We start from the raw sequence: 16,339 nt of genomic DNA on the forward strand, positions 1-16,339 counted from the left end.
TGGCAATGTAATTCCTTCCTTATTTCATACCCAAGCTAAGCTGCGAATTACGGTTCTTGTGCAATATTTACCTCTCGTATTTGAATGTAGAGTCCTTATCTTTCCTGGTAATTACTATAGAAGCCAGCAAAAGGAAATTGTGTATCTTTAACTCCAACTTTTTATGTCATGGATGGTGAGCTCACAATATTATGTGTAATTATTACAAGACCCCTCTGAATCTTTGTTATAGTGTAAACGCTTATTGTCTAAGGGTCAAGGGAAGTCCAAATTCGTCAACCAGCCTCCAACCTAGGAAAAATGTGGAAGTCTATGTTGTTAACTTACCTGTGATGTTTGCTTGATTACTTGGATCATGGTGGAAGCAAGATTGTTCTTAAATCAAATTGCTTGCTAGATGAATTTATATGTCAATAGTATAAAAATCGTTGCACAATGTTGTGTCATGAAATTATATTGCGTCCATTTTTGGTATCCCTGCTTCCATGGATGAATGGTAGAATATTATAGGCTATGATGTGATCTCCTCCATTGTAGAAGAATGATATTGTAGCCTTGAGAAATGATTTTATAAATTCTGAGATGTTCATTAAGCAAAAACTATGGTTAAGAGCTTACTGGAAATTCATTATGTGATTTTACCTAGCTTGGACACAATATAAATTACATTGAGATATCATTGGAAGTAAATACCCCATTTAGTGGAATAGATTAGTCATTAGTAAGTTGAAATGAAGAGAGAATGTTGTATTTCATCTATACTATATATCTTGTTCCAGATCTTGTGCTCAAAATGTCTGATGTAGCTTTGAACTTAATGGTATGTGAAGGGAATTCCACCATCATGTGATGTAGCAGTCTCTTATAATTGATTTGTTTACTTACGTATGACAAAAGCATTGCACATGTAATCCATCATTGTGTGGTTTAAAGCTTCTACTCAACATCAATATGACTGCCATGGAAAGAATGTGTTGGATTGAGCAGCTTTAAATTCAAAACACCAATATTGGTGTTAGTCTTAAACCTTAAGATCTTGAATCTAAGTTGGAACCTTATTAAACTAAGAGGTTTAAAAAGATTATTTTAAAACTTACGATGTTGATGGGTTTGAAAACAGTAGCCTCTTAAACACAACTACAACTACACAAGAAATTCCACATTGATACTTTTGTTTTATGTACTTTTCAGTTAAAAACCAAGTAATGCATTATCTACTCTTATACTAGATCGAAGCATTAAATCTGGCTCTAAAAGTGGCTAAAAGTGTTGGGCCAAGCCATTTCATATTACTGCATATGTGTAGATATGTCTTTATTTTATTGTATTGTTTATGAGTAGATATGCTTTCATTGATTTCATTGCATATGAGTAGATATATTTGCTTTTATTTCATTGCATATGAGTAGATATGTTATTGTTTTACATTCCCCGTCACATATCATGATTAGGTTACTTAGACATGTGGAAAGTAGTATGTTTCACAACTGCACCACATCCATCTAATCCTCTTGTTTTGAGTTGCTATGTTCTCGTGCCAGGGTTAAGCGTTCTTCGTGTCAAGAAAAACCCCAAGATAGCTTCGTGGTTGGCATGGTAAAAGCAATTGGGCTACACTCCCATAGTGGATGGATGATGTCTAATGGCTCTGGAGACTAGGATCACAAATAGACCCAATCTTGTTTAACTCTACTTTGATGTAATGTAAACAATCATCTTATAATGATCATTACGATGTAATTATGAATAATAGATAATATATCTATAATGATCTTGAGTTTATCATTATTCATGCAGTTTGATGAATAGATGTACAAATTTAATTTCACAAATTTAGGGTATCCAATGAAGTTAGTTTAATCTTTAATTTGTCTAAATTGAACTTGATATAAAGAACTTGATTCTAAGAGATTAGAAAGGTCATTTGCTTTCAATTTAGTAGATTTTCTTCATTCTCAAAACTGTAATCCCATTTACCATACCTCCCTACAATTTTAACAATACCTTACCTTAAATTGCTACTTTTTTTGTAGACTTTATGTCCTTACAATTATTGATCTTGCATTAGTTTTAAATTTGACTATGCAATTTTATTTTAGCTTTTGAAGATTTTCATTACCCACGAGCTCTTTCTTATAGATGATTTATAAGCATATACATAATTGTTTGATTTTAAAGTTCAATTTATAGGAAAATTAATTTTTCAGATTATAACAGTCAATTTGTACTTATTTTCGTAATATTATTTTAATCTTTCTTTATTCTCTTGATTTATTTATTTTTAGATATCTATAAGTAGAAACACAGGAGAAACTGTCCATCAAAACCAAGCCACAATAACACAACAATTCTAATCCCAAAATTATTTGGAAGCTTCAAAGAACACATCAAACAAATTATAAAGTAATTGTTCTTCATACTTCAATTTACTTTAAATAATAATAATAATAATAGTATGCTGGTTTGATTACTTAAAATAAATAAATAAATTATGTCATCTTGTAAAAACTTACCAACAAACAGAATGAATTCAACAACTTCAATAGGAGCCAACGGTAACTACCAAATTGGAGTGTACGACACTTTTATGTGCGTCTCTGGAAGATCTAGGGTTATTTGGTCAGATTAAAAAGATCAAATACACTAGAAGCAGGCATAATTTGAGTTTCTCACTCGGCTAAATATCTGTTTTAGAATTGCTAAAATGGAATATGGTTGATATTAGGTAGCATTAATTATTTCATTGTAAGAGTTATAACGCTGTCATTTCTTGGCTCCGGCGACTAGCATTTCCTCTGCTTGGGCAAACTTCCGAACCTTCAACTCTGCATTGTCAGAGTCATATGATTCATCATCTACATTTTCACTACCATGGCTTGTGAGGATTAAGGAGTTTCAAAACTCCCAGATTTGAAGGTAGTGGTCCTTATCATACGAGAAATATGCTGGTGATTGTTTCCAATTGAGTCATAACTGATCATGTACTCCAACTAAACCATCCTTCAAAGACTCAATGGCCAATAGGGGAAGAGCACCAGTAGCTGAACATATTTTAATAGCTTTGCACTCCTTGTACTAATTTTGAAGCTCTACGCTCCTTGAGGAAGACCCAACCCCACTAATTTCTAATTTACTAATTTCAAAGGAGCCAAAAAATGGTTTTACTTAAAACCCATTAGTAAGTTTCACATGTACCAATACCTTTCTAGATATTGGCTCAATTGCCTCCTGCAGAAGTAAAGAATAGTGCATTGACTTGTGTATATATCTACCTAAAGTAAACTGGAAAGAGCTGCTTGAATGACAATATTTCAATCAATGAGAAACCTCAGTAACAAGCTAGTCAACATCCTGCCAGAAAGACCAGAGGCAATAGTACAAATTAATTCTTGAATTCTGCAATTTTGACTGCAACTTACACATTTATTCATAGCATTACTAGTCATATTCTTAACATTTGTCATAATTAATCCTGATTTTGCGTTACTGGATAAGCCCAATCCTTTGAGACAAAATCTTAACCTTGAATGGCACAACCGATAAATCACTCAGGGCTTTAACCTCTCTTGATTAAATCCTCAAAATGCCTGCCTCACACTCTTGTAAATAGCTGCAAGAATAAAAAGATTTAAACTATAGGCCAAAAATGAGCCATAACATACATGACATTTAAATAATTAAGAACAAGTTCAACATTCCAAATGCAGCAGCAGATGGAAGTATGTGTGGTCTTATGCTTATGTGTGAAATTCAAATGGTTGTGGTGGCTGAGGTTCTCCATCCTCCACAGATGTTGCAGGCAACTGTGAATTCGACACACTTCCCACTGACACAGATGATGCAGGTGCGTCACTGGAAATTAGCACTTCTGGTTCAGAAGGCTGCAAGTCCCTCAGTAAGACAAACCCTGAACGTGCTGGTCTAATGGGCACATATCTACTATCTTCAAAAAACTTGATATATTTCTCCTGTGCTGGGACAACTCTAGCAGGGTTCGTCAAAACCTCAGAAGATGACTCGGCTTCAGCTTTCTTCTCAGATGTGTTATCAACCTGCATAAATTACAAGTCCGTTCCCAATGATAAGCATGTCTGTAGTTCCCAAAGTTCTATTTAAAAATGTGATATATCATATATTTGAGTGAGCACATTGGTAAGGCAAGGAAAAAGCCAAGAACATATTGAGCTTCACTCTTTAGATTTTATATATACCACATATAGCAATTGTGACCTAGTGACTTCTAAATGAGAGTTGCTCAGAAGATAAATGACATGGTCAATAACAAATCATCCAAGTGACATATAGACGTGCATACTTGGAGCTTATAATTGTCATGAAAAACTGGCGCATTCTGCCCACTTAAGTAGACGGTGAATAATCAGGAATAACATAATTTACTGAAGAACTGTGATCGAAGGGAAAGAGCATCATCAGTTTGAAAATAAAAGAGAGGTTGCAATAATGAGGTAATAGAAGGTTCTCATTAGAAGGTTAAAGTGACATCAGTTGGCAATAGAAAACACCAACTGTAATAATGACATCATTTTCATGCAGCTCATAAGGATGTTTGAGGGAGTTGGAGATGGAATGTATTGGGGAACAAGTCCAATAAAATAGTAGAATAGAAGATAGCACGGGGTAATAGTTAGGCAGTTGAAGTTAGAAAGGTTAGAATGGTACCAGTTTGGCAAATACAGAATAGACCAACTGCACCAATGATATTATTTTCATGGAGCTCAGATGAGTGCATGTGGAAGATGGAAGCGGAATGCACTGGGGAACAAGCCTAAGAATATATAAGCGACAAAAAAGGCATTTTGTGCCAACAGCTGTAAAGTGCTGAAAGTAAAATAATAAATGCTTGTAAATCACCAAAACATACATAATTTTTATATTTTAAATCTGGAAAAATGCAAATAAAACAAGAATGAAGGGCCAATATGGATTATTTATAAGAACATGAACAAGCATCTGGTAGCAGTTTTTGAAACCATGTTTTTGTGAAAATAAACTTGATAAACTATGGTTCACACACACACACACTCTTTTTCATTCATTTTCTCCATCTTAACAATTTTAGGTATCAGTAAATGACCAATAGATTCTCAACCAAAAAAACAACATGAGAAAACAACAGAAATTGTTTGATTAATAGAAAATTAGTTTCTCGAATTCAAAAAGCGGCAAACCTGGAACATTTCATTTCTACATGAAACATGGTTCTGACTAGAGTTCATACTAATTACCTGCATAGATTCACCATCCTTATCACCAGAATTTAAGCCCTTTGATGCTCCTGTACTACCACTAGCAGACATGCTTGAATTTCCATCACCCATGGATGCTTTTTCTACTGCAATTTTATTATCTGCTTCCTTTTTGGCTCTGCTTTTAGCCCTCGCTGATGTGGACAAAACAGCGCTTGGCAACTTTGCTGCCGAGGATGTTGTTGGAGGTGCCGTGGGACGTGGATATTCAAACATTGAAGGTTTCACATCAGATAAGAACTCAAACTTTGGTATCTTGAGGTCATAGTTGAGCCCAATAAACGATGTGGGGGCAAAAGACAGGCTCAAGAAATATATGAGTGGATACCAATACCAAAATTGAGTGAATACTGCCATTCCAATAACAGCTGTCATTCTATCATGCTTTGTTCTAGAGAGTACTTTAACTGTTACATTTCTACCACCTGCATCTAAAATGCCTGATGCCAAAATTGCACCCATCTTACTCATGGTATCCTCATGCTTATCTAGAATTATCTTCTCCAGTTGACGCCTGAAACAGTGATGAGCAAACATTTGACTATCCCAGTTACGAGAATGAATGGGAAATTTGCAAACAGAAGTTAAAGAACCATCAAACAAAATAGCATTTAAATTTTCACTTCTTATTCACCCAGTGGCACTTTACACAGAATAATTTACCTGAAATTACCAACACGTGGTTCACGTGATTCGTTTGTCTGAATAAGAACCATTGCCATAGCTATTAGAGCACCTTGGCGAACAAAATCAACTACATCTGATGTCAAGGGTTCTAAAAGTGAAATAGCTTCACTTAATCCTGTTCCAGCACAAGAGATGCCAACTGCCATTGCTGCTCCATATCTAACATGTGGATTGTATGATTCTGATAGCAAGGATACTACTCGTGGTGTCTGTAAATAATCCCAGAAAAAAATTTTAAAAGAAAAAATAGTAATGATACGTGCATTCTCTTTATTGACCTGGAATAGTTTTTTCAAACTTTTCAACAAAATAAGATGATGTCAAAGATAAATTAGATAATTTTATATCACACGTACAAGGAATGGATGAATGGGATATTGGAGAAAACAAACCTGCTCAGGTTCAGAATATAAGACAAAACCAAGGGCTAATACTGCCGTTCTCCGAACATCATCACTAACATCTGAGACAGCAAAGTGTAGAAGGCGTCGAATGGCCTTGTTATTGGAAGTTCCACGGTATGCCAAGGCCAGAGCATACATTCCACCATAGCGCAAAATGGGATCTTGATCACGTGTCATCTGTTCAATAAGTGTGTCAGCCTCTTCTTCTCTTCCATACACAGTAAGTGCTATTCCAAGAGCCAAACCCCTGCATAGTTTTTCCATTCCATATTCAAGAGTTTCTTTCAGGCAGAATGAAGAAACATGAAGAAATGCAAAACGGCAGTCACAGCTTAAGAAAGTTACTATTATATTTACCAAGGTTCAAAAACTCTGAGTTGGACTCAATTTAGCAGCCCAAAATTTGACTCGGGAATTGGCAGACTCGGCAAAAAATTAATCTCATAATTACGCACAATAAAAAGAGATCGGGGCATTTAGAGAATACAAGAGACTGATTTGACTCTCACTTTGTCATAATTTGAATATTACGCCCTTTATATGACCCTCAAACTTTCAAAATTTGAAATTTCACTCGCTATGACCATTAGGTTCAGGCACCTGAAGAGTCCAAGCTCAGGACTCAAGAATTCAAGCCTAGGACTTGGGAGACTTGGAGAAGGATTCAGCCAGGCTCGACTTGGCAGAGTCCCAGTCAACTCACCTCAGCCACCCTAAAAACTGGCGAGTTGGGTGAGTCCTGCTGAGTATTTCTCAACTCATCAAAACCTTGATATTTAGTGTGTTTAACTTCAATATCAATGCATCAATATGTCTTACCTGATAATCTTCTCATGCTGTGTATCATGTGCATACACTAGCATTTCACCTGCTTTTTCACTTGCTGTCCCAACCATCAGCAGTCCCATGCCAATACCTGCAGCTTCTCCAGCAACTGCACTATCTGAATAGAGGACATTCTTGATATCGTCATAGACTTCTTCATCAGCAGTTCCTAGAGCAGCTAGGCCCAACCCCAAGCATGCACCATGTTGGATTACCTGCAAAAATTAAAATGCAACTCTAATGAATTTTGTTGCATGAAAAAATAAAATAACAGTTTAACCAATTCCCAATTACTAGTCAATCCAGGTTTGCAACTAAAATGGATGCTTACTTCGACAGTTGTGTTGTGCAAGCTTTCACGGAGGAACTGTTTGATACCTTCTCCATGGTTAGCATGTATGAGTCCTAAAGCATAAAGGGCTCCACCCTCAGAAAAGGGACTCCCACCTCCAGGTGTACCATTCTGAGGAAGATACGGAGCCATCAACGAACGGCCTTGTTGAAGGTGACCCCTATGAATGACTCCCAAACCAGCAGTAGCACTGAACTTTGCCCAGTTTGTCGCTCTACTCAACCATTCCTGGTGCCACACATGTCAAATATGTCGCACAGAATTAACTAAAAAACTAAATTATGAACACAGATAACTAATGAAAATAAAAAGAATTGTTATTTCACCAGATTTTCCCTGAGAAAAGTATCTGCAGTTGTCCCAGCATGCATTAGGGCATTCGCATAAATAGTTGCACTATGACATACGCTGTTGCGCATTTCAACTGACTGCTTTATTGTCTTTAGTATAAGAAGATCCGACCTGCAAAAAAAGCATGTATTTAACAGTAAGGGACAATGTCTTTGAAAGTGAAATAGACTTTTGGAAGGGAGGTAATCTTCTTAAATACTTAAAAAGAGACATCAAGAACTGTGGAAAAAGAGACATCAATACTGCTAACTAACGCTCACATCCAATTACGATCCTTGTAAAGTTGTGAATTAAAATTAAAATGCCATTATAGATGAAAACACGGTAACTAGCACAAGATTGCAACAAATACAATATTTATATGAAACCAAAGAGTGTTGCTTTATACAGAAAAAAAATACAAAATTCCATTCATACTCAGTAGATACGTAAGGATAACCAGTGTTGCAAACAAAAAATTGGCTGCAAGAAAAACTTATGCAAGGTAAGACTGCAAACCTGTTGTGACTGTACAAAAACTGCAATAGCAGATGGATAGGTGTTTCGCCAGACAAAATTCCTTTTATTTTAGCTAATCTTTCTAAATAAGTGGCTTCTTTTACATCCAGTTCAGCAACAGGTTCAGCAGACATGGGATCGTCTTCCATTTGAACATCACCAGAGGTATCCATTGCAACAGAAGTTTGGCCTGAAGCAACATTATCGTTATCAGCCTGCACGTCATCTGAAGGCTGAGTGGCATTTGGGTTTTTAAGGAGTCGATATTTTGGCTCGGGAAGTTGGTTTCTAACATTTAGCAAGAATGCCTGATGCTCATTTTCATACAAATCAAAGGCTATCTGAAATGCCAACAGGGCATCATCCTGCAAAGATAAAAACATATATTTTGGTTCACCAAGCTAGACAATGAATCATATTTCTAAATCTAAGATAACATCCAATACTCTGCACTATTCCTACAAAGAAGTTACCTTCTCTCCTTTCAAGAGACTCTCCAAGATATTTGAAACAGTCCCATGCTCATTTAGAAACATAAGGCACTGACAAATGCTTAAATAGTCAGGTGAAGGAAGCTTCTGGTAAATTTTCACAAGGAGACGAAAAACCTGAGAAAGCAGATTTCATTAGTCATAAATAATTTATTGCAAGCAATACCAGTATCTTATTTCAATAGTAAATAGGCATTTCAGAAGCTCTAATACATTAAGATACAGTGCTCCAATATAGCCTCAATTCAAAGAATCACCGAGAAAGGAATAGAACTTAAACATGAACAAAGAATAAAATATGTACATCTTTAAGGTATTTTTTATCCGCACAACTTAATAAATCGATTTAACCAAGTCAGTGTAGCTATGCACATAATTATGGACGTGTAAAAAGATAATCAATGTGATCTATAAATATCTACCAACTAATGATTATATAATTCAGCGAGTAATATTCTTAGCATTCCTATCAAATGTGATTAGATTAAATGTACAATGTTTGGAGTCTTACCTGATACATTCCTAGTTACATACAGACTTACACTTGCACCCTAAACAAATATGTTAACCCAGAAATAGTTAAAACTTTTTCTCCAAATTATGCAACACATAATTGTGTGATTGAAAACTTTCACGCATATCAGTTGATTGTATACTATATTACCATAATTTACCAGTTAATTCTGCATGTGACAATGCAGTACATTATATGACTTTTGATTGCACACTGCAGCTGACTCAATGATCTGATTTGATTATATATTGGTTAATTATTGTGCTAACAGCTAATGCATTTGACTTCTGTGGGTTTGAAAGGAAACGCCCCTGATTGTACAGATGGTATCCTATGGAAGGCAAAGTCACAATTTACTAGCAACGTGGCAGAAAAGTAATGATATCCAATGTAAACACTAGACAACCTGAACCAAAGGTTTCTCTTCCATTGTCATTAATTATCAATATTGCTCAAGTTGACGCTTCATCAATATGTGAGGTTACCAGCTCACATGAGCTGCCATTCTAACATCAGGGCTTCTGTTCACAGTCATCATGGGCATTCATTACAGTATTCATGTGTTTCAGACCATTGTGGGTGACAGTGTAGCTTGTGACTCCTATAGGTTTGCGATTGAGTTAGTATTTTTTCTGTCTGATAATATAGTAGGCTATTATGGTGTTAAAAGCTACATACTAATATTATGATTAGCATCCATCCCCAATAGTTGGCAAGGCTCAACATAGAATGATGAGTTCTGCAAATAACTATTGTTATCAATTTAATGGACATGCACATGATTTTGCTTGACAAAAGATTATCTCGAATGATGTTTCTGTTTAATTGGAAAATCACTTAGTACGGATTAAGCCCTAAACCTGGGCAAGCATACTGATTTCTGTTTGAAAGATGTAGCAATACCAGTTGTTGAGGAACCATGCCCACAAGGAACTGAACAGTGGTAGCGACCATAAACCGAACCAGCTTTACAGATCTCTTAATAGACCATTACAAGCCAAGAGAATACAGTAAAGAAGAATAACAAAGCTAGAGAGAGAGGACAAGCACCACTAAAGTAACTTTAACTTATGCTGTGCTCAATATTAAGTTTTGTAGTGTTGGTATTATCTGATATGCATTAGAGACTCTGAGACTTTACATGAAGATGCTATCTGATATACTTTGGCGATTGTGAGTGATAGGTGTTAAGGCCATGGGTTGCACTAAGAAGGAGGCCATAAACTTGAGCAGAATCTTGACATATGTTAAGATTTCACTTGTGTTTGATTCCACCCATTCCATTTGAGATTTGAGTGATGTGTTAAGGCCATGGGTTGCGTTAAGAAGGGGGCCATAAACTTGAGCAGAATCTTGACATATGTTGAGATTTCACTTGTGTTTGCTTCCACCCATTCCATTTGAGATTGTGACTGATAGGTGTTAAGGCCATGGGTTGCGTTAAGAAGGGGGCCATAAACTTGAGAGCAGAAACTTGACATATGTTGAGATTTCACTTGTGTTTGCTTCCACCCATTCCATTTGAGCTCTCTATGTACCCATCTGAAGTTTAATCTTCGAATGGTATGCTTTGTTTTTGTGTTGTGAGAGTTTCTGGGGACTGACTAGCATTGCTTAGCCCTCATTTTGAGCACAATTCCTGGCTTTACAATGTTTAAGGGAGGTATTGTTGATATATGCAATACCTGTGAATCTTCAGCCACATAATATACATTATAGAAATAGAAGATGCAGAGAGTGGTATTGGAAAATTCTGCCCACCCTCAAAACACATGTTCAAGTGACAGGCAGGTGTGCAATACACTTCTTGACCACTCCGCTGTATCCTTTTTATTGGAAATGCATGCGCTTGCTTAACCCTTGAGGAAACATTGGACCTTTTAAATAGAATGATACTCTAACTGCAGGACTAAAGGATCATTTCCTGACTGGTCAAGTCCAGCTTATGGCTGCATTGCCTTCAAGGCATTAACTTTACAGTATATGAAGCCTTCTCGCCAAAATACCATGTCTTAGATACATTCTGAGTGGCTGTTAGCTCAACAGTCTATAAAAGTTATAAATGACAAAATTATAGTTTTCAATTTTGGGCTTTTGACAAGATACTGGTATCAAAATGTAAGCCTTTCAACCTTTGAGAGCATGGCAAATGAAGCCCTCAAGTCTTTGCTTGATATCATAATTGACATTTGATATTAACTCTTATTGAAACTATAAATGATACTCTCTTTGGAGGAATAAAGGATTCAGGTTTCTGTGTTGTAAACCTTCCAGCCCTAGCAGTGATATACCGTCTTAAGGTCACCATGGCCACCGCTATCTAAATTCTTTCCTAACCATTCAGGTCCAGCTTGTGGCTGCATATATTACACATGAAATCCTTTATAGCCCAAATTCTGCACCTGAATTAACATTCTCAGTGTCTGTAGGCTCAACAGTCCATAAACATTATAAATGAAGCATTTTAGCTTTCAGTTTTGGGCCTTCTACAAGATACTCATAACAAAACTAATTCTCTCAATCTTTGTGAGCATGGTCATGATATTACAAAACGTAATGACAGAGAACAATTACCAAGAAATTCAATATGATGTCATAACCGTAAAAGATGCTAGCTTCAAAGGGAAAACCGGAACCCAGTCATCATTTCCCCTAGAAAACAATTTTCTTTCTAATTATGAAGAATGACAGACAAAGCCAGCATAATATTCCTTTGACCACTGTTGAATTATCAGACCACCAAACAATATCATAGCTGATGATAGGACTTGCAGTGAAGCATTTCAAGTGAAACAATTGGCCAGGAACTGCAATTATCTTTGTAGAGAAGGAGATCAGAATTTCAACTAATCACATGCGGTTAAGGTGACAGAGCTTAAGGATCTTTATAAACATAAAGCAACCGGTAATGAAGGGATGTGATATTAGAATATTATAATGTTTCTTTAATGGTAATCTTAGTTAGTCTTTATAAATAGGTAGTTTCCATTTTCGTTTTTAGTTCATGATTGTTTCTTTTTAAAACATCATCTTTGTAAATCTTTATAAGGAGTTTTCACCTCCTCCGATTTAAATAATGACAACATCAACTCACCATAACATGGTATCAGAGCGGGTGTGGATGGGATTTCATAGAATTTGGCAAAACTTTCAAGAAAATTTTGAGTCTCTTTTGTTCTGAATTTTTTTCCCAAAAATTTGTTTCAATAGAAATGTTAGTTATTTTTGCCACCTTTCAGTCCTATGGCCACTCCTTCTGTTCTTGGGTCCAGGTATTTTCTATTGTTTGTTGATGATTTCAATAGAAAAATGTGGGTGTATTTCCTTAAAAAGAAATCAGATGCATTTACTGTATTGTAGAAATTTAAACCCTTAGTTGAAAAAGAGTCTGAGAAATCTATTATTACTTTTAGATCAGACAATGGGGAAGAATTTTGTTCTAATGCTTTCTCCAACTTCTTGGATACACATGGCATCAAACGCCAATTAACCACACCCCACACGCCACAACAGAACAGTGTAGGTGAACGTCGGAACAGGACAATCACCGAGATGGCTCTTTCCATGCTCGAACAGAGACATGTTCTGGCAAAAGCAGTTAACATTGCAGTTTATCTATTGAACCGGTCACCCACAATGGCGGTCAAAGGTAAAACTCCGAAAGAGGCCTAGTCAGGTCGCAAGCCCAAAATCAATCACCTGAAGGTTTTTGGCTCTCTTGCTTTTGTTTGGATCCCTGATGCTTCACATACCAAGTTAGATGCCAAGAGTTAGAAACTCATGCTTGCTAGATATAGCAGTCTTCACAAAGCCTACCACTTGATCGATGTTGAGACATCTCGTCTCATCTATAGTCGTGATGTAGTCTTTGATAAGCAACAAGGACCATTCATGTCTGTTTCTCCTATTCCTGATCCAGCAGACTAGCTTGTGATGACTCATGATTTGGGAGTTCGGCTTCCATTAGGTCCACCTAATGGGAGGGCTCCAGTAGCTCCTGATGGGAGGGCTCCAATAGCTCCTGCAGCTCCAATTATTCCAGTGATACCTGTACAGACACCTCCGGCTTCTCCTACAGGATCACCTCACTTTGAAGATGCTTCACCTGAGTTTGATCCAGCTTCTTCTGATGAGGATCCTGCTAATCAAGCATCTCCTAGTACTACTATTGATCATTCTCCTATCCGGCCTAAGTGGTGGGCTAAGACACTTGTTGATCTTCGTGATGATGAGCTCATTGATGGGAGAATTGCTCAAAAAAAGTGCAAAACTACAAATTCTGTTAACTCTGCTCTTATGGCCAACATCCACAATTTGTTTGAACCTCAAACATATTCCGAGGCTAAAGAAATTCTAGGGTGGGAGCAGGCCATGACATCTGAACACCAGAGCCTGCTGTAGAACAACACTTGGGTCCTTTCTAATCTTCTACCAGGGAAGAAACCCATTGGTTGCAAATGGGTCTACAAAATCAAATACAAATCAGATGGTACTTTGGACAAGTACAAAGCTCGTTTAGTGGCGAAGGGCTTTTCTCAACGTCAGGGCATTAATTATGAAGAGACCTTTGCTCCTACTGCAAAGATGAGCACCATCAAATTAATCGTAGCCATGGCAGCATAGTTTGGCTCGAAGGTCCATCAAATGGACATTAAGAGTGCTTTCCTGAATGGTGATCTCCATAAAGAGGTCTACATGACGTAGCCTCCTGGTTTCAAGGTTGCTGGTAAAGACCATCAAGTTCTCCGGTTGGTAAAAGTTCTCTATGGCTTGAAGCAGGCCCTTTGGGCATGGTACATCAAGATTGATAAGTACCTCAGTGATCAAGGCTTCAAGAGGAGTTTTTCAAACTCAATCTGTACATCAAGACTACTGACAGTGACATCATCCTTCTGGTTATCTATGTGGATGATCTGATCATCATTGGCAATTCGGCATCTTTGATTCAGAGAATCAAACAGAACTTATGCCTATCTTTTGATATGACTAACCTTGGGCTCATGCATTATCGCTTAGGTGTTGAAGTTTGGCAACAGTCTTCTAGTATATTCATCTCTCAATCCAAATATGCCAGGGCCCTATTAGACAAATTCAGAATGCAAGATTGCAAACCTGCATCTACACCTATCAAGAAAGGTATCAAGTTATCAGCCAAGTCTAATTCTCCTTCCGTTGATGATACTACATACAAGCCACTAGTAGGCAACCTCATCTACCTCTCTACTACTAGGCCTGATATCAGCTTCACAGTCAGCTATATTTCACGCTTTATGACAGCTCCTAAGGCTGATCATTGGATGGCAGCAAAGCATGTGTTTCATTATGTGAAGAGCACTTTAGATTATGGACTTCTATACTCTTGAAGTTCTAATCCTAAACTCAGTGGGTTCACGAATTCAAATTGGGTAGGCTCTGTTGATGATAAAAAGTCAACATCTAGATATGTGTTCAGTTTGGGATCCGGTGCAATCACATGGACCAAAAAAAAGCAACAGGCAGTTTCTCTCTTCTACAGAGGTTGAATACAGAGGGACTGTTAAGGCAGGATGTGAAGTTGTTTGGCTTCGTTGGATGCTTGCGGATATGCAAACGACACTAGCAAGACCAACTACCCTGTTGATAACGAAAGCGTTATCAAGTTACCACGCAATCCAATCTTTCATGAACGAACCAAGCATGTGGATGTTCATTGTCATTACATACGACAGTTGGTTGAAGAGGGGACTATAGATTTGCAATATGTTCCTACCACAAATCAGACTGCAGATATTCTCACCAAACCTCTTGGTCTTGATAAGTTTGTCAAATTCAAAGGACAGCTTGGTGTTCTAGATAGATTAACCATTAAAGGAGGGTATTACAATAATAGATAAGACGTCTATTATTAGTTAATGGTTATCTATTGTAAATATCTTAAGCTTTAATTTGTTTTTGTTTTTTGCTTTCTCTAGAATAGAATGTTTCTATTCTTTACTATCATTTCCTAAAGAAACATCGTCTCACTCTTTTGTATATATTGACCTTTCGGTCTCTGTCAATATCAAGCAAGTATTTACCAATTACCTCGTAATACAGATTTTATCCTTTTTTGGCGACATTTTATTCTCCTTGCTTGGGCGAATTTCTGCCCTAGGGCGATTTTTGGAGCAATTCTTATTTTTTCCAGCTAGGGTGATTTTGTTAAGGCAAATTTTTCCATTTTCTTGGTAGCAAATTTCAGAATTGGGTGATTTTATTTGGTGAAGAGGCTATATGGTCCAAGGTCTGATTTTTTTTGGCATGTGTGGGCAATTTCAAGGAAGTCAAAATTCCAACTTTTGCTTGGGCATCATTATTTGCAAAGGTTGAAATTTCCGAAATCTGATCCGAATTTGAGGGCCCAGTTATTGGTAAATATTAAAATTTTAACCAAAATGATCCTACAGGTCTGACAGTACAGACCATACCTTCTCTTATTGATAATATATCCAATGATTGGCGCTTTATATATATATATCCTATAGGTGCCAAAGTTAGGAAGGGTTATGTCCCTTGAGGGACATATCCTTTAGAAAGGATATATATAAGTAGGTTGTAAATGCAGATTATAGGACACACAATACACAGCAGTCTGCTCCTATGTGCATCTTACTTCCAGCAAATACTAAGTCTAAGATATTCTAATTTTCAGATTGATAATAAGAGAATTGGATCTGCATTCAAGATAAATTATAACTTCATCAAACAATCTGAATATTCATAATATTTAGAAGACCATTCTCAGCCATTCAAAACTGAACTAAAAGTCTGATCCAAAGAACAAAGAATTAGCAAAATCTTTACGTGGTATCAAAGCCAGGTTATTAAATCTAGGGCTCTGCAAATTCAGTCATCAGACTTCATATATACTTAGTAATTTTCTCCTATCTTCAATGGCATATACAATCAAACCCGAGGACAGGCTTGATGGG

The 16,339-nt window shown here is 36.8% G+C and overlaps 1 protein-coding gene across 1 annotated transcript in view; it reads right to left on the reverse strand.

The window, feature by feature from the left end:
• Window positions 1-3,373: 3,373 nt before the first annotated feature.
• The window catches only part of LOC149528709 (26S proteasome non-ATPase regulatory subunit 1 homolog A-like), a 51,236-nt gene continuing 38,270 nt past the window's right edge, over window positions 3,374-16,339 (reverse strand). Inside the window, exons 6-14 of the mRNA XM_089811537.1 lie at window positions 8,858-8,992; window positions 8,385-8,749; window positions 7,862-7,997; window positions 7,515-7,763; window positions 7,178-7,398; window positions 6,347-6,605; window positions 5,931-6,163; window positions 5,247-5,781; window positions 3,374-4,052 (exon numbers count right to left, since the gene is read on the reverse strand). Of these exons, the coding sequence (XP_089667663.1) occupies window positions 3,738-4,052; window positions 5,247-5,781; window positions 5,931-6,163; window positions 6,347-6,605; window positions 7,178-7,398; window positions 7,515-7,763; window positions 7,862-7,997; window positions 8,385-8,749; window positions 8,858-8,992 (2,448 nt within the window). The 3' untranslated portion in view covers window positions 3,374-3,737. The remainder of the gene's footprint in view (window positions 4,053-5,246; window positions 5,782-5,930; window positions 6,164-6,346; window positions 6,606-7,177; window positions 7,399-7,514; window positions 7,764-7,861; window positions 7,998-8,384; window positions 8,750-8,857; window positions 8,993-16,339) is intronic.

This window comes from Cupressus sempervirens, chromosome 11 (genome assembly GCF_028749045.1).
Source record: "Cupressus sempervirens isolate cs-2001-9-10 chromosome 11, ASM2874904v1, whole genome shotgun sequence".
Lineage (NCBI taxonomy): Eukaryota > Viridiplantae > Streptophyta > Pinopsida > Cupressales > Cupressaceae > Cupressus > Cupressus sempervirens.